This window comes from Tricharina praecox, assembly GCF_024521635.1.
Source record: "Tricharina praecox strain CBS 144465 chromosome Unknown BZA05scaffold_32, whole genome shotgun sequence".
In the NCBI taxonomy this organism is placed as follows: domain Eukaryota; kingdom Fungi; phylum Ascomycota; class Pezizomycetes; order Pezizales; family Pyronemataceae; genus Tricharina; species Tricharina praecox.
The window spans coordinates 56,782-75,575 of record NW_026250434.1 but is presented as its reverse complement, the minus strand read 5'-3'; the positions used below and the strand labels follow the sequence as shown (position 1 = coordinate 75,575).

General features: G+C 55.1%; 3 protein-coding genes across 3 annotated transcripts; 1 reads left to right on the top strand and 2 right to left on the bottom strand.

Annotated features, from left to right (window-relative positions):
• Positions 1-956: 956 nt before the first annotated feature.
• Positions 957-2,463, top strand: BZA05DRAFT_410317 (uncharacterized protein). Its single transcript, XM_051484884.1, has 3 exons — positions 957-978; positions 1,062-1,241; positions 1,305-2,463. The coding sequence occupies exons 2-3, from the start codon at positions 1,196-1,198 to the stop codon at positions 2,324-2,326; spliced, it is 1,068 nt and encodes a 355-aa protein (XP_051335619.1). The 5' UTR covers positions 957-978; positions 1,062-1,195; the 3' UTR covers positions 2,327-2,463.
• Positions 2,464-3,165: 702 nt separating this feature from the next.
• On the bottom strand, positions 3,166-6,723 carry BZA05DRAFT_410314 (Cullin family-domain-containing protein). The gene is made up of 4 exons (XM_051484883.1): positions 5,767-6,723; positions 4,616-5,696; positions 3,783-4,566; positions 3,166-3,664 (listed from the first exon to the last, which is right to left on the bottom strand). Exons 1-4 carry the CDS (start codon positions 6,538-6,540, stop codon positions 3,604-3,606), a joined length of 2,700 nt encoding a protein of 899 aa, XP_051335618.1. The 5' UTR covers positions 6,541-6,723; the 3' UTR covers positions 3,166-3,603.
• Positions 6,724-11,250: 4,527 nt separating this feature from the next.
• On the bottom strand, positions 11,251-13,054 carry BZA05DRAFT_410312 (kinase-like domain-containing protein). Its single transcript, XM_051484882.1, has one exon. The coding sequence runs from the start codon at positions 12,968-12,970 to the stop codon at positions 11,651-11,653; it is 1,320 nt and encodes a 439-aa protein (XP_051335617.1). The 5' UTR covers positions 12,971-13,054; the 3' UTR covers positions 11,251-11,650.
• Between the last annotated feature and the right edge of the window lie 5,740 nt (positions 13,055-18,794).

The following is an 18,794-nucleotide window of genomic DNA, read 5'->3' as shown; positions in this document are numbered from 1 at the left end:
CGTTGCTACACTCTATCCTGCTAGGTAGTCATCCACCACGCACTACTGAACTAAGTACTCACTGGCTACTGCTACGACATCCCTTTTCTCTAACAACTGACCGAACACCCGCCCACACCCACCCGCCCACACCCACCCACCAACTACTACTACCACCACCACCACCTCAACTACCACCTCCACCATCTCACCCCTCCAGCCCCCAGAAGCCTGCCCCCCCCTCCCCCCTCAGAAATTCGACCTCCTTCTAGATAACAGAATCTTACGTACACCACCTCCACCTCCACTACCACCCTTCTACTACTACTGCTCCAACGCACTTGCTGTTGCTGCTACCCAGCAAGCTTGCCCAAGGTGGATATTACCAAGGATCGAGCGTCCGCGCCACCCTCACAACCGTGGCCTCCTTCCTCGCAGTCCAGGAAACCACATCCAAACCTCCCGTTGCCGGTAACCACGTCGTCCTCATCTACTCCGCCAGCTGCCGGCGAAGGCAGCAGCAGCAGCTGGAGCAAGAGCAACTGGAGCAGCCGCAACAACCCCCACGACAGTCTCGTCGCACCGCTTCAGCCCATTGCCCTGCAGCACCCCATATCGCCCGCGCGAGACACCGCCCACGATACCGATTTCGACGACACCGACGAGGATACCGAGGACGAGACCGAGGACGACGACGAGGAAGTGGAGGAACACCAACAAGAAGCGAGAAGTGATTACGGCTATCGATACCACGACGATAACGGCCCTCCGACACTCCCGACCCTAGAGGATATGTCGTCGCCGGGGTTCTTGCATGGGGGTTTGGCGGCGAAGAGTCCGAGGGATGAGGATTGGGGTGGGGAACCGACTCCAACCCCTTGGGATCGACGGCTAGAGGGGGATGGCATGCCGGATGGGAATATACTGGAATGGAATACCGAGGGCGTGGTGGGATGGATCGTGTCGTTGGGTCTAGGGAAATACCAGGAGACCCTGCTGGGTTAGTTGTGCGATTGCAGCTTTGGTGTTGGGAGCTTGGCCTTTGGCTCGATGGGGATCATGGAAAGCTGACTGTCGCTGCTGTTACGGGGGTGTTTTAGAAAACGATATCGACGGAGAAGCTCTGGTACATCTCGGCCACGACGAACTGAAAGAACTAGGGGTCGCGAGCGTGGGACATCGTCTGTCGATATTGAAGAACGTCTACAACGTCAAGATGGCCCACGACATACCGATGGATCCCGACGACTACATACCAGTTTGTGCGTACGGGAGACTACCCGTTGTAGTTATTGTCGTCCGCTAACACGATCTCTCGCCTGTAGCTGCTGACGAACACGAAAACAACAAGATGGCGACGCAGCAGGATATCCAGCGGTTGATTGAGATCATACGGAAGCGGGATCAACGCATAGTGGAGGCGGAATCGCACATCCAGTCGCTATACGAAGCCATGGCCCGATTACGCAACGACCTACTCCCGGTCTGGCGCATGGTCAAGAACAAAAACCAGGAGCTGCCGCCGGTATCGAACGAGACGCCTGCGCTGACACCGGAGTCGGAACCTCCGCAAGATCCCACACCGCCGACCAGCTCGTCGCTCTTGCAGGCCCCGCCGACATCGGGCAAGGGCCTGTCGCGGAAGTTCTCGATGAAGAAACTCATCCTGGGCACTCCCAAAAACGCGTCGCCGACGTACCCCCCACCAATGGCCGAATACCCATACGAGAACATGCAGCAGAACGCGGTAAATAACAATCACAACCACAACAACCACAATAACTACAACAACCAGAACAACAACGGACTTTCCTCCCAAAACCAGCCGGTGCTGCCACCACCCGCAGACGATATGCGCGGCCACCCTAGTCCCACCTCTCCTGGCGCGGGAGCAATACACCACCCCAGCTACAGCCATCACACATCCCTGCCAAACATGAACGCGAACCCGCCGCCGACGGCGCGACGCACCGAGCCGATGCGCAACCCCTCCACCGCCGCCGACCGCGACCGCACAACCCCGCGAACACCTCAGTACCCCGAAGACGACCGGGGCGGTGGCAGCGAGCCGGACATATTCAAGTCGTTCCGAGTGTCGATGGACGATCCCTGCCGCAAGGTCCTGCCCGCGGCCCTCAAGCGATACAACATCCAGGCAGATTGGAGATTGTACGCCCTGTACATCGTTCACGGAGATCAGGAGCGCTGTCTGGGACTTGAGGAGAAACCGCTGATCTTGTTTAAACAACTTGATCGTGAGGGCAGGAAACCAATGTTCATGCTGAGACGGAATGCCCTCGGCGGTGATCCCGGCGGGAATATTCAGGTGCCTGGTGGCGTGCTATAGTTGGCTTGGGCAGTGGGCGGGAACTGGGCGGGAACTGGAAGGGAAGGGCGAGCGGTGCAGGAGTTCTTTGTTGCTTTCTTTCTTTTTCGTTTTTTGGTTGGCGGGTCGGTCGGTGGTGGTGAAGGTTGTGGTGGGGTGGGGGGTTTTGGGGTGCTCTGGGGGGGTTTTGGGGCTATTTTGAAATATACCTACTTCTTTTTTGTCTTCTTTCGTCACGAAGCTTCATATGATACTTTCTGCTGAATCGTCCGTGCTTGTGCTTGTGTTAGTGCAATGGGGTGGGTTGGTGGGGGGTAGCTGGGGAGTAGCTGAGGAAGGAGAAGGGGAAGGGGGAGTTTCATTGTCTTTTCCACATCCACATGTGTGCCATTTTGGAAATTGACTGATTGGTTGACTGACTAGGGTTTTTAGATTGATTACGGGAGAAAGCTAGGCTTTGTTTTTAGTTTTCCTCCAGCTTAGTCAGTTACTTGGTCAGTTACTTACGAGGTCTTTCTTCTGCCTTCTGGAGACTGGAAGTTGTGGTTGGTTGGTGTTGAGACTCGAGAGAGAATACGATTCGATTGGGCATTGCATTGGGATGCTGCTATTCGTCCGATAGTTACAACGGACTGGTTAAGGATGGTGAAAGGGCGGGTGGTGGAACTGGTGGAACAGGCGGTGGAACATTCGTTGCTGCAATACGCGCTGAGGCGCTGGGCCTGAGTCGCTGAGTGCTGAGTTTCTGAGTCGCTGGGTCTGAGGCGCTGACGAGTGTCGCTGACGTAGGTACATCATGGTACATCATGGTACATCGTGGAGCATCAGGACGCACTCGTCAACATGGACCACTCGTCAAGCACTCGCCAACATGCACTCGTCAAGCATTCGCCATAGGTAGTCTAGATAGGCTGTATGCGAAATAAAACAGAAAGATCTCTCTCTCTCACTCGTCAAGCACTCGTCAACATGTACTTGCCTACCTACATTGTAGAGTACATGGTGAAAGTGGCAAGTGAACGTGACAAGTGTATGCTGCCTACCTCATATGTAGAAACAACCATAGATAGAAGAACAGAGAACAGATACAAGGACAGAGACACAGCTAGATAGAAGGACAGAGGCAGAAGAACAGAGCCAGATAGAAGAACAGAGACGTAAGAACCCAAGCCAACAAGCCAACTAAAGAACACGCCTAACTCCCCAACAACCCCAACGACCAACGACCAACCAGGGAACGACCAGTGAACGGAACACGACGACGATGATGAAGATGAAACTACGATGACTACGCTACCTTACGCAACGTAGACGTACATATCGTTATCCGAGCGGTCCATGTATTCTTTCTCGATGAGCCTATCACGCCGTCGTACCTCATTAGCCACCTTACCACCACCTTACCACCACCTTACCACCACCAGCATCAAGCCTTATTCCCCAGGAACAAAAAAACAAAACGTGAGGGATCACCAACCTATCGATATTCTTTTTAATAAGCCCGACATCAAGGGTACCCCTATTCCTAGTCTGTTCGATGACCTGCTGAACGAGTTCGACATGTCTGATGTTTCTTCTCGCCTTCATGATGCGGATAATGGCGGCCTGAGTCTCGTACTGGCGGTCCTGTTCGACGCGTTCGTGGGTCTCCTTGTTCTCCTGTGGCGTCTCCTTTAGCTGCACTTGGTTGATCTTTACGCGGATCTGCGGGGATTCAAAAGAGGCGTTGACGATGAACTTGTCCGTGGGGACGATGTCACGGCCTTTGGGGGATTTTATCAAAACGCGAAGCTTGCCGAGCGCGAGGGATTGAAGGGTCCGCTGTAGCTCGGGGTCCGACAGGCCGGTAGACGAGGACAGGTCCTTGTACGTCAGGATTCCAGACGCGGGCGCTTCGTTGAAGGAGAGCAGCACCACGGCTTGGAAGGCGGACAGGAGGAGGTCTTTCTTGCCCTTGGGGAAATCCGCCTTGAGCACGCAGTGCGATAGTGCGTGGCGCCAGGTGAGCTTCCGTCCCTTGTGTTTGGACACGTAGAACTGCGCGAAGGCCTCCATGTGCTCTGCGAGGTGCGGCGGGATGTTGACGGGGACCTCGGGGTAGGTCGGCCATGCAGCTTGCGACAGGATGCTAACGTGTATGTCGTGCTGCAGGGCTTTCTCGGTGCCGAGCTTGGAGAGCTTGAATGCCTTGACGGATTCTTTGGACAGATCCATGTCCTTGAACATCGCCTCGAGATTGTTGGTGAAGCCGGAGCCGCATTCTGTACTCGTCAATGTCGGTTGTCACGTAGAGGGTAGGATGTGGCATACCCGTCTTCAGCTTAGTCAACATCAGTCCCTCAGCATCCACACTCGCACTGCGGCCCAGGAGCAACCGCCTGGCCAGATCCTTCTTGTAGAAGGCTTCAAACACATCCTTTCCTTGGATGAATCTGAACAGATCCAGCACCAGTTCGAGACGGTACGCCAGCGCTACATCCTCATCCCTAGCCATATCTGGATTGATGGCACCAGCAACAGGTGGCAGTCCCCTTGCGCCTTGCCTAAGCAGCATGTCTACGTACTTGGCCACCATTTCCGCCGGCTTCGAGTTATCCTTCATGGAAGCGCCCTCTTCACGCTTATTGATGAACAGCGAGAACGAGTCCCTCAGTGCGTACTCGATCAGGGTATTCTTCTGCAGAGGGCCAATCCATATGGCATCAAGGGTGCCCTTGAAATCGAGCAGTCTCGGGACCATCAACTCTGTCTTTGGATCTCGAATAATCTTGGAGCCCTCGTCACAGATGTACGACTCCCATGCTGGCTTCAACTCCACACCTGGATCTTTGACCAGGTCCAGAAGCTGATATAGCGTCTGTAACGACCCGAAATCACAGTTCACCAGCAACCTCGTTACTTGATCCTTATCGGTCAACAGCGGCACCTTCTTCCGGATCATTTCATCCTCCAACACTCTCATCGACTCTCTCTTTGTGGTGATCGCCAGATGGAATCGATCGCATCGGGCGCGCTCCAGCTCCATCTGGCGTGCGCACATGGCGAGATACGTCTTGAGGTCGTTTTTGGACGACTCATCAGCGATCCGGGCCCACCAGAGCTTAGACGCGATGATGAATTCCTTGTCGAATTTGTCCGAATACAATCCCAGGTGTGTGAGCATTCGGATGGAAGAGGTCAGTAGCTCGGAACTGATAGACTCGGATCCACCGCTATATCGATCCTGATCGTAAAGTTCTAGTGCTCCAGACACAAACCGCTTCCCCAATACCGCGTCTTCGGCAATGTACTTCCTGAACAACTGGAGTCCCATGGCTTCGAGCGATTGGCGAGATGGTACCGCGAAAAGGTGTGAACGATCCAGGTAGAGAAAAATCGACCGAATCGTGTTCTGCACGCTCCGAGTCCGATATTAGCAAGCAATGCAGACAGGCCGGGCGACAAGGCAGAAATATAGCTACCAGCTGTTTTTCCCACTGCGTCCAATTGACAATCAGTTCCCTAGTGACCTCGATATTCGCAGCTCCGACATTCTGAACGATCTTCGGCTTCAACTCCTTGGAAAAATAGTCGTCGCAGCTCTTGAGCAGCTGCTGGTGAAGCTCGTGGGCTCCGCCAGCCCTGCACACGTTCTCGACACCCCTATACAGCTCCTCCAGGCTCATGGGGATCTTTTCGCGTGCATAGATAGCTTTCAATGCCACATCGAGGGACTTCCACGTGGTCTGGGTGTACCCGGTGGCAGAGTTCTCGTTCGACGGGCGCAGGTTCTTGATCCGAAGCTTCCTCGGACCCGATTGCTGCACGGTCGGCTTCGCGGGCGTCTTTACACCGGTCGACGGAGCAGCTGGCGGAGGCCCAGCCGGTCTCACGGGAGAGGCGATGGGCGACGAACTAGTGAGGTCGACAGGTGCTATCGCGGTACCGAAATCCATCATGGTGGCTTCAGTGACGGGCCTCATATTTCCTTTCTGCTTCTCTTTCTTGACCGAGTCGGAGGACGATCCCGAAGATTTTGAGCGTTTCACCGGCGGCAGGATATTGGCGGACGACAGCTGCTCCCGTTGACCCCGGGGCGAGAAGTGGTCGGTAATTGTGCTTTGCTGCGGCTGTTGGTACGGAGGAGTGCTGTTGGATGACGAAGAATTTGGGAGCTCTTGCATCGACGATGTTGACGACGGTGCCTGCTTCCTCTTCCTGCTGCTTGGTGCGGCGTTAGGCAGCTTCTCCGGCATCGATTTGGGGGAGAGATAAGGAGGTCTGCCAGCTTTTGACGCCCGCGGTTGACGTGGTGTGCGGGCAAGTGGCAAAAGGGCGGTGGCGACGGTACTGGTGATGTTGCTTGCGTGCGCAGAGGAGGACTGACGTCGCGGCGGGGAGTGGACGGAGTTAGGACGAGCAGTGTACGAACTACCGGTATGCAACTCTACTAACCTACAGGCATGTAGATATCGTAACGTGTCGCTTAGATAATCCTTCGAGCTATCAATCTGCTGGTGGAACGTTTAGGAGCTCCGCAGTGTACCTTGACGAGTCTAGCGGGCCGTCTCGGTCCTCTGTTTTATTGACAATGTCTCGAATGACCGGACCATTTTCCCCGTTCAATCTCTACGTGTACTTGCACCTACGTTGGTACTCTTTTCATGTTTGGAACGGGCTTCACCTTCAGACTCGTACTAGTTAGTCATAGCGATGCGAACTGTGGCTAGCAGAGCAAACGGAAGCTTCACTGAAAATGAGGTAAACGAAGTTGAGAGAGAGAACATCAACTATTGTCGCATACGGCCTTGAGAGACTATGGTGACCACAAACTTCCCAGCCTTCCGTAAACGAAGGTTTATGGGTAGCTTTGGCGGTCCGACGAACGTGAACCTGTGAAGTTTGGCCCAACGGCTATTCCCAAGCTTGCAATCTCCGCACGTGACATTTAGCCCCGTTCGCGCGCCGCCGCGACATTCACGAACCCTACACATCTTCGTCGCATTACTGCGCATCACCGAGTGGCCAACCAGCGTACACCCACCACCCACCCACCGCCACAGCCACAGCCAGCCATGACCTCCAACACACGCAACTGGGTCTCGGACAACATCCTGCAGCTGATCGGGGTCGCCGACCCAACAATAATCGACTTTGTGATCGCGTCCGCCAGCACGTCGAAATCGTCGTCGTCACTACACGACAAACTCGCCGTCTTCCTGGACGCGGCGAATGGCGCCGACACGCGGAGGTTTGCCGAGGAGCTTTACCGGCGCGTTGGCGGCGGCGGAGGGGCGAGGAAGCAGGAGGGAGCGGCCCGGCCAGAGAGAGAAAAGAAGAAGAAGTATAGTCTGTTGACTATGGACGAGGATGTCGATTTGGGGCCGGTGCCGGTGAAGGAGAAGAAGGAGAAGGAGAGTTCGAAAGAGAAGAGGGGGGAGGTGAGGAAGGAGGAGCGCCGAGACCGGGACAGGGACGGGAAAGATAGGGACAAGGACCGGCAGTCGCGAAGGGATCAGGACCGGGACCACGGTGAGAAAGACAGAGACCAGCGCTCCAAGAAGCTCCGGCGGCGAGACGAAGACTTCGAGGACCGATGGGGCGATGAAGAGGTTGATCCGGCAGCGGAGGAGGAACTTGCAGCGGAGGAGCCGCCGGCGAAGCGAGCGAGAGTCGAGGAGGAAGAGGAGGAGGACGAGGAGGAAATGGATGATGAGACTAGGGCGGAGAGGGATCGAATGAGGGATCTGGAGGAAAGAGATGCCTTCTCGAAACGGTTGAAGGAGAAGGATGAGGAGAAGACGAAAAAGCTGGTTGAGGATCGATCATCGAAATCGAAGGAGGGGAAGTTGCTGGCGCAACGTCGGGCGCTGGCGGACGATGTGGAGGCGAGGGAGGCTGCGCTGTCGGATCTCCGTGAGCGCTCGAGACAGGAGTATCTGAAGAAGCGAGAGCTGGAACAGCTTGCGCTGCTGCGGAAGCAGGTGGTGGAGGAGATGCATGAGCTTCGGACGAATCCCGATCTTACCAAGCGGGAGAGGGAGGAGTTTGCCAAGAATAAGGAGATTTTACGCCTGGCGGAGGAGCGATTGAAGGTTGATGATCACCTGGATGGTTACATGTTGCCGGATGACTACATCACCGAGAAAGGCAAGATTGACACCAGGAAGAAGAAGGAAGCACTCTACAAACGCTATGTGGATCGGGGGGAAGACGGACAGGAGCGGTTCGTGACCGAGCAAGAGGAATGGGAACAGCACCAGGCGGAGAAGGCGAAAGCTCAAGCCAAACACGTTCAGCGGGAAGACGAAGGCGACTACGAGTACGTATTCGACGACAGCCAGCAGCTCAAGTTCGTCCTCGAGCACACAGATTATGATAAGGATTCGCTGTTCTCCGACAAGGAGAAGCAGTTCCTGGACCAGCAGTTGAAGGCAGCCGAAAACAAGGCCAAGTCGATCGAGGAATCGCGCAAGCTGCTGCCGATATACTCGTGGCGGCAGCAGTTCCTTGACGCTCTCGAGGAACACCAGATTCTGATCATCGTCGGAGAGACCGGTTCCGGAAAGACCACCCAGTTGCCTCAGTATTTGCATGAGGCCGGGTACACCAAGAATGGGATGAAAGTGGGATGCACGCAGCCCCGCCGAGTGGCGGCTATGTCGGTTGCTGCCCGTGTGGCGGAGGAAATGGGAGTGAAACTGGGCAACGAAGTGGGATACTCGATCCGGTTCGAGGACCAGACGAGCGACAAGACGGTGCTCAAGTACATGACCGACGGAATGTTGCTTCGAGAGTTCCTGACCGAGCCGGATCTGGGGGGCTACTCGGCGCTCATGATCGACGAGGCCCACGAACGGACGCTATCGACCGATATATTGTTCGGACTGGTCAAGGATATTGCACGCTTCCGCAAGGACCTCAAGCTGTTGATCTCCAGTGCTACCATGGACGCAGAAAAGTTCTCCGCGTATTTTGACAACTGCCCAATCTTCAACATCCCCGGACGGCGATATCCAGTCGACGTGCACTACACTCAGCAGCCGGAGGCCAACTACCTCAACGCCGCCATCACCACAATCTTCCAGATCCACACCACCACTCCGCCTAACGGTGACATCCTCGTCTTCCTAACAGGTCAAGACGAGATCGAAGCAGCAGAGCTGAACCTGCAAGAAACAGCTCGAAAACTTGGAAACAAGATCCGCGAACTGATCATATGTCCCATCTACGCCAACCTGCCCTCGGAACTACAAGCAAAGATCTTCGAGCCGACCCCGGCGGGCGCGCGCAAAGTCGTCCTCGCCACCAATATCGCGGAGACATCACTGACCATTGACGGCATCGTCTACGTGATCGATCCCGGCTTCGTCAAGGAGAACGTCTACAACCCACGGACAGGCATGGAGTCGCTCGTCATCACGCCATGCTCTCGCGCGGCAGCCAAGCAGCGAATGGGCCGCGCCGGCCGTGTCGGTCCGGGAAAGTGCTTCCGCCTTTACACCAAGTGGGCGTACCAAAACGAGCTGGATGAGAACACTACCCCGGAGATCCAGCGCACCAACCTCAACTCCGTCGTGCTCCTGCTCAAGTCCCTCGGCATCAACGACTTGATCGAGTTCGACTTTATGGACCCACCTCCCGCCGAAACTCTCATCCGCGCTCTCGAGAACCTCTACGCGCTCGGCGCGCTCAACGACAAAGGCGAGCTAACCAAAGTCGGTCGACAAATGGCCGAATTCCCCGCGGACCCGATGCTCGCCAAAACGATCCTAGCCGCAGACAAATTCGGGTGTGTGTCCGAGATCCTGAGTGTGATCGCGATGCTCGGCGAGTCCTCGGCACTATTCTACCGCCCAAAAGATAAGAAGCTGCACGCGGACCAGGCCCGCGCCCGCTTCACACACAAGGCTGGCGGCGACCACCTCTCCCTCCTCAACATTTGGAACGCCTGGGTCGATACCGACTTCAGCTACGTGTGGGCCCGCGAGAACTTTTTGCAGCACCGCGCGTTGGGGCGTGCGAGGGATGTCAGAGATCAGCTGGCAAGACTGTGTGAGCGCGTCGAGGTGGGCATGTCGTCGGTGGGCGAGAATGATAATGTCCCCATACAGAAGGCGATTACGGCTGGGTTCTTCCCCAACGCGGCGAGACTGCAGAAGGCGGGGGATTCTTATAGGACCGTCAAGAATGGGCAGACAGTACATGTGCACCCCAGCTCTGCCATCTTTGATGTTAACCCCAAGTGGCTGCTGTATTTTGAGTTAGTGCTTACTAGTACGTTCCTCCTTTCTTCTCCTCTGTGTGTGTGGAGGGGGTGCTGACTGTGTGTGAACAGGCAAGGAATTCATGCGCAACGTGATGCCGATACAACCCGAGTGGCTGGTCGAGGTGGCGCCGCACTACCATAAGACGAAGGATCTGGAGACGCTGGGCGTGGAGAAGAAGATGCCGAAGGGACAGGGCGCGGTGGCGGAGAAGAGCCGGACTTCTTGATACTGGTATACTTGATATATTACGGTAGTTGGGGCAAAATGGATTGGGGATTATGGGCGAGTGATGAGTGATGAGTGATGAGGCATTTTTTGATATGGTATGCGCACGAAACGAGAGGTGAAGACGAGAGGTGAAAATATTGGACACAGTTTCGTATTCCACGCATGTGGGTATTCAACGCAAGAGGTAGGTATCTTGGATGATATCATAGCAGTATAGTATGTAACTAGAGCAGCTTGAGTAGATAAATAGCACACCTCCCATCCGTCCGTCCCAAATCCGTCCCATATCCCCTCCATCCCCATATCAACCCATATGCCCCATATCCAACTATAGAGTATCCCAAAGCAATACCGGTATGCACGATCAACATAAAGATAAAAGATAAAGAATAAAAATACACAATCCAGATGGTATAAGCACACAACCCCGCTAAAAATCCCCCCGCAAATCCCCCACAATCCCCCTCACCCAAGAAATCCCCATAAAGTCCAGTCAGTGCAATTTAAAGTACAAAGCCAGAAAAAAAACAACCCACGACCATGACCACGCGCGCAAGTAGAAATAGGTATGCGCAAAATAAGCAACGTGCTCCCCCTCCCTCCCCATTCCCCCCACATACAGAAACACAAATGACCCCGAGATATCGAGTAATCGTACACCACTTCAAACGAAGAAACGAAATGAAGAAAGAAGAAAAAGAAGAGAAGAAGAGAAGAGAATAAACAAAAGCAACAAAAAGACAAACGCCATTTTCCCCTCCGTCCCCCCATGTCCCATATGTCCCATGAAAACACCGCAGCGCACCGTAAGGAGAGATTCCCAAAGTAGAGTAAAAGAAAAATAAACAAATCCCCAATAAGCAACTTTTCACTCCTCGACGCCCTCGAACCACGCGGCCTCGAGCACATCCTGAATATTCCAGCGTCTCTCGGGATTAACCGTGAGGCAACCCTTAACGACCTGGACCGCCATTTCCATCTGTGTCTTGCCGACCTCATTGAGTCCCCAGCACTGTCTTAGCGCATTGACATCAAAGCTCCCGTCGACGATCATTGCAGCCAGCTTCGGCTGGAGGCTGTGCGAGAACGGGAGGGAGCCTGTAAGCATAGTGAACAGGACAACGCCGAGCGCCCAGACGTCGGCGGCGGGGGACGGGTCTTCGGTCGGCGACTGGATCGTCTCCGGCGAGGAGTAGGGGAGCGAGCCAGTTATGCAGTAGGACGCCGCGTCGGCGGTGTGCGGCGTCGACGGCCGCGAGTCCGAGTCCGAGTCCGAGTCGTGCGGGTTCTTGATGAACTTAGCGAGGCCGAAGTCGCAGAGCAGCAGGTGCGCGCCGCCGTCGGCGGACGGGTTGTCGAGGAGACAGTTCTCGAGCTTGACGTCGCGGTGGACGATGCGCATGTCCTCGTGCAGGTAGCGGAGCGCGCAGGCGAGCTGGAAGGTGTAGCGCTGCGCCTGTTTTGCGGCGAGGCCGCGGCGGTTGGCGGGCTGCTTCATCAGGTCGAACAGACTGCCGTCTTCGTTAAGCTGCATGAACGCGAACGTGGCGAACGGCGTGTCGAAGACCGAGATCAGCGAGACGATGTGCGGGTGGTGCATGTACCGCCAAAGTGAGATTTCGTGGTCGAGCTCGGCCTGCACGCGGTCATTCTCGGCGTCGTCTGAGTGGATGCGTTTGCGCACGATCTTGACCGCGTGCTTGACCTCGCGGCCTTCCGAGAAGGTAAACGCTTCCTTTACAGTGCTGAAGCCGCCGTGGCCGATCTCCTTGCCTAGCACGTACGAGCCAACTTCCTGCCCTTCGTCGTCGGGCGAGACTTGCTGTATCGACGGTCGTCGCGACGACTTGCCGAACGAGGAGAGGAACATACTCGCGGGGCTGATGCCATTGGACGAACACGAGTTCAGAGAGCGCTCACTACAAGTTTTTCTGCGGCTCGATCTGGGACGGGGTGATTTCGAGGCTTCAAACGAAAACGACTTGTTTCTTGGTATCTCTTTGTTCTCGACACTGGACCACGGGGAAGTAGTCCCGGGCGAAAGCGATATGGCACGGGAAGAGTCGGCGCCCGGCGACCGGATCGGGCCTTTACCAAAGTAGCTGCTAATCAGCGAGTTTGGCGGTGTATTAAACTCCGACACCGACGACATGGTGGACTCGGACGTCAGCGACGAGATCCCCGCCATGCCATCACTGGACAGCGGCGATAGCGGCGACAGAAACTTCTGCGCAGCCGTCGACCGTCTCCGTTCACGGAACGATCCCACCCTCCGCCCGAGCGGCTGCGGCTGCGACCGCGGCTCCTGCTGCGGCGGCGACCCGGGCGTGAGCGGATCCTGCTCCAAACCCCCGAAATCAGACTCGTACGAGTTCCGTTCCGCCTCGGTCATGGAGTCGAAAGGCCCACTGCACCGGGGCAGCGGTGCCTCCAACAGCGTCCTCATACCTCCGTCTAGCCTCACCTGCGGGTCGAAAGAGATGGACTTCCGCCGCCGCCGCGACGCCTGCTCCATGTAGCCCTCCCCCACTCCGGCACCAGTGTTCTGCTGTCTCGGCACGGCGATGGGCGGAGTGGGACAGTTGATGGCGCCATATTGCGGCGATCTGCTCGGCGAGCGGTCGATGCTGAAGCGGCTGAACAGAGGAGAACACAGGGTTTGGGGGTTTTCCATCGAAATGTGCTCGTTGTGCTCCCGTTTAGAGCGGGATATGGCTATCGGTAGACTATCCATGGTGCATGTGTGAGCTGATTTGTCAAGTGGGTGCTTGGTTGAGATGGGTGTTGTACGTTTCGAGACGAATGGAGAGTCTCGTGTGTATGTCTGTGTGTGTATGTCTGTGTGTCGAACGTTGAAAGTGTTTCGGACGGGGTGAGGTTGAACGTTGAGTAGCGTTTGGAGGCGACGGGACGTTTCGGAGGGGACCCTTTCCCTTACGTATAGCGGGAAGGGTGCGTCTGAGGAGGAAGTGGCTAATGTGGGTCCTGGACGTGGGGACACGGGCCGACGATAATCGACTAGGAGTTGCGGGAACCTGTATCTAAGCTTTCCGCGACCTTAAACCTAGATAAGCGGTGTGCGGAAGGGCGGCGTGTGTGGGTGAGTGTGTGTAGTCTGAGCTTCGTCGAACGGTGTCGTTGGTGGCCGGTTGTTGGTCGTGGGATGTCGTGGAAAGAATGGGTAACGTTTGTATGGCTGGGTCGAAAGCAGACGGACGGAGGGTCGACCGGGGACAGACGATTTCCTTGGACGGGATGGATGGATGGTTATGCGCGACGGAAGCGGGTCGTATGGTGAAGTTTGCTTGTTCGATTGTGGCTTTTTGGCTTTTGGTTACGAGTCGCAGCGGGCAAAGTCGGTGATGTAGATAGTTGGAGGAGGAGACGGAGGGAGTGGAGGTGAAATCGGAAGTGTACATAAAAGGATCCAGAGCATGCATGGCGCTCGCAACCATCCAGACTCGCAGATTATTAGAGTAGGTGGAGTGGGGAAGCAGAGCAGGTGTGTGTAGCGCACGCCGGGGGCAGACACCCACATCGCCCAAAACCTGCTCGGAAGGGGGTGGGGTGGGCAGCACCGGACTGGGTTTGACAAACAGAATCGGGCAAAGCAGGAGCGGAAGAAACGTTTCGCAGCGTCGGAACGCCCTGCTAGGAAAATCACGGCGAGCTCAACATCCCTACCACGCCAGCCCTTTGCCTATCGGCGACCTGCAACGTAAAAGAATATCGTGTGGGGATCGCGGCTGCGCTGACTATCTTTGCTGCCTATGATGCGGTGCTGCGGCTGCTGATTGGTTGACCCCACGATCCACTCTGCCCTCCACACACCTCCACACACCCTCCAATCCGCAATCCCCATCTCCAATCCCCCAATCCCCCGCGCCCCACCCGCCCTGCAGAAGAAGAAATGCTGACAAGCCGGTGGATTCGGTTAGGCAGAAGATGGAGGTGGTGGTGGCTGTACGGAAATCGAACAAGCAGCCCAGAAAATAATGCAGAAAACAATGCAGAAAACAATTATTTCTTCCATCCCACCACCACCCGTGCAACACCATCCCCGCCGCTCAACTCACCACACCTCAACCCACCTCACCTCACCTCACCTCCCGCAAGAAAACACACGATATCGACCGATGCTCTATATATCCGAGTACCTACTCTACACACTTTCCCCCACAATGTCGCCGCCGCCTTTGCCGCGTTAGGTCCCTTCCCTTCCACCCCCGGGCTCGGTTGCACACCTTCATTACGATCCAACTACCGTGCGGTTCGATTCGCTCAACCCTGGTTTGCCCCGTTGCCCCGTTGCCCCGTCCCTCTCCCCGTACTCCACACGATGTTTTGCGTCGAGTATTTCCCAGCTCTTGGCCGTGCACAGCCAGAGTCAGTCAGAGTCAAAGTCGATCCTTTCGGTCCGCCGAGCCACCACTCACACACGCACTCACACACGCACTCACGCACGGCCACCACCACCACCATGTCGAACAGTCGGGGAGAGCCGGAGACTGGAAGTGGGATCGGCCGAATGCCTCGTGCTTCTCGTGAAATCATAGGTGTCTACATACACGTCTGAAACCCGCCCCCCAAATCCCCCGAAACGGTCAATCACTCCTCCTCCTCCGCCTCGTCCACTACAGCCCCGAGCTCGAAGCAGACTTTCCCCCGATCTTCAAAGGGTCCCTGGTTGACGCCCAGAACCTGGTCCAATCGCTCAAGAACTTCAGCTGAGGATGCTCAGCTCCGCCCGTCCGCCTGTCCGCCCAGTTCGTCCGCCTGGAAGAAAGCCAGTTACCTACATACCTATGAATATACATATATACCTACGTATGCGCGCAGGACTAAGGCGCATATGCGAGATACCTAGCTACCTGGCTACGGTATGTATGTATGATGTAGGTATCGTGACATTAGCGCTGGGCTACATAGGCCGGGGCAGCGGGCTGAGCTATACATAACTACTAGTGGATGGCTAAGGACATGGCTAGGGGAATTCTGGAATCCACGAATGACATCGTGAATGAGGCGCTAGGGGGGATGTGGAGTCTGGATGGTGGAGTACTCTACTGACTACCACTCAAGACGTGATTATGTAGAGTACGCGGAATCGATCATGAGGGCCTTGCTCTCACAGAGTCTCAGTGGGGTATCAGGATTCAAGAATTTCTCAGCAGGAGGATTTGTAGCGATCAGGATACCAAGGTGCTTTGACGAAATACCTACCATGGCTCGACGGGTATGGGCAACTGATGAGACAGATTCAATTGACTAAAAGCAACAAGAAAGAAAAGCAACCTGTGATCTCCAGACTGAACAATCTCAAAGCACCTCTGCGGTGGTGGATGATGTCTGCAGTGGTGGATAGTGTCTGATGTGCTGAACAAGAGACCTACCGACAGCCTAGACAAACATAAAAGCAGCCACAGAGAACATTTCAATTTTGAGGCGACCACGTCGGGTCTGGCCCCAAATCCCACCTTTGTCCCATCTTTGTCCCACACTACGGTTGAAGCGCACTCGTGAGCTAGTATTAAGGCTCACCTGTGCTATGTTTCCCACTGGAAGTCTAGAAAATGCTGCTTTGTCTTTTCATTCCTTCCACCTTCACCCCCCGCGACTCGCGAGGGAAATTGGAATCCATCCCATTCCTTGAGGATTTCGTGTGTGTGTGTGTGTAGGTATATGTCTGGGCGTGTGTGCGGCACTAGACAATGGAAACATTTCCCTCGAGTATGAATTATGAGTACATAGAGAAGACCCAGGAGAGGTCACGCAGCGCTTTTCCTTGTGGAAAAGAAACAAAACGTGGGGAGTCGGGACTCGGGGACAAGCCAGTACCTAATTGCAAGCCAATTCTGTCGCCACGAGTCATGACAAATACTGGTAGGGAACTTGGAAAAAGGGGACTCGGAAGGAGGGGTAGGCGGCGTTCTGTGCCCGTACCAAGTATCTGCTCGTACTCGTCACTGAGATGTGCGGTTGCGGGGCGGACTCCAGCGATAGCGAGTCGGAATGTGAGTGGAGTGGGGTTTATGGTAAATATCTGAAGACTGGAGTATGTCGCCACAGAGTTGGCGGCGGCGGTGGGGCGGCGGTGGTGGTGGTGGGCACGATACGATAGGTTGCGCGAATCGACGATGTCTTGCACGTTCGCTGCAGAGCTGCAGAGTTTCAAAGCGGGATTGGCAATTGGCATTGGCTTGGGATATTGATCTTGAATCGGACACAGATTATCCAAGGAGGAATATATATCAAAGTAAAGTACTTGGATAAAGGTAGGTAGTAGGTGTCGCCATCATCGCATGTGAAAGTTTCACCACAGAAGATCCTTCTGCGAGGCCGCGCGCGTGCTGGAGGATTCTTCGCCGGATCCTCACCTCGCTTCTCACTCTTCGCTCCAGCACCCTTCCGCCCCTCGCTCCGTCAAGCTCCAGCACCCTTCCGCTCCTTGCTCCCGTATCAATCGCTCGCGCTTCGCTTCGCTGGCCATGACGCCCCTGGCCTCCGCCTGGCCACTGCCCGGACACTAATCGCCGGTGCCTACACGTCATAGGGTAGGAGTCATGGACAGCGAAGAGGAAGAGGCGAAAAAGAGCGGGCTTCGTGTCTCGTGTCTCGGGCCAGTCAGCGACTCACTCACTCACTCACTCACTCGTAGAGAATAGAGTGGGTGCCGAAGCGTCGGTATGAATCTGCGGGAGTCGGGACGCAAAATGGAAACTGGATCTTCACTCCTATTTACAATGGTGGGTATGTGGGTATCTATATCATCATACTATGGCGATAGTTATACATAGTAGGGTAGGTATACTCTGCAGTGCACACTGCGTTGCCTGGTCCACTGTCCATCCGACCCGACGTGGCCTCCCATGCCCCCGGCCGAACCAGATCGCTGCTCTGCACTTTCGAGCGTTTCGTTATTCATCGATTGCATGCGACTTATCTAGGTAGATCATAGCAATATCCGCCCATGGCAATATGCTCCCGAGCACTCTCCAGCACTCTTGAGCATCGCGATTGATGGGACTGAGTGATGGAGCAGAGTGATATTTCATGACTAGACTATGGAATCGTTACATAGCACCTATTCTCACTCTAGCAGAGCCAATCCGGACTGGCCTAAATACTACTGTACTCTACTCTATTTTAGTGGGAGCCCGACGCGCTGGTCCATCTTCGGCGGCGGGACGCAGTCGTGACTAGATACTAGTTACATAAAACTACCACTCTACGGTAGAACTTCTTTACGAAATGCCATGGATCATGTAGATGCATCTCGAGCCCTTCAATTTCCCTGGGGGTAACTACGGTTACGGGTTTACAAGTTGTGTACGATGGCGCAGGGGGAGACTTCGAACTTCAAACTGCGGACTCTGGAGGAACACAAAACTCTAGAGGAACACGGTTTCACGGAATAGCTGCCTGTGTGTATGTGGAGTATGTAAGCCCCTCGGAGTCGGTCAGCATGCTCTCTGTCAGCACCCGCCTTGTTGGCATGTCTCGCAGGCTCTCACTCAGAATCTCTCACTCAGACTCTCTCACTCAGACTCTCTCACTCAGACTCTCTCACTCAGACTCTCACTCACTCTTTCGTGTCGATGCCGTACTCATGCTGTATGTCGTATGCCCTATGCGTTGTTACACGTTTAGACACTCGTGATGCTGTGGCTGTTGGCATTCTCGAACCGACTGCCTACGACTCGCCTCGACTCGCTTTCTCGCCCTTCATGTTTGGACGCGTGTTAAGTTTGCGGCAATTAGAGACGAAGAAGAAGAAAAGTCTGTTCGATGCTCATCTGAAAACACTGACGACGAGGAGCAACAACAGAAAATGGTGAATGGTGAACGAATCGAACACATCATCGTAGAGTGGTAGAGTGGTAGAGTAGCGAGAGGGGTCTGAAGAAGACCGGGTTCGTGAGTAGTCACTAGTAGTCTGAAGTTGAAACAAAGCCTTGACACTTCCCACCCCTCGCTCCATAGTAGTTGCTACGCTCGCTCGAACCCTTTCC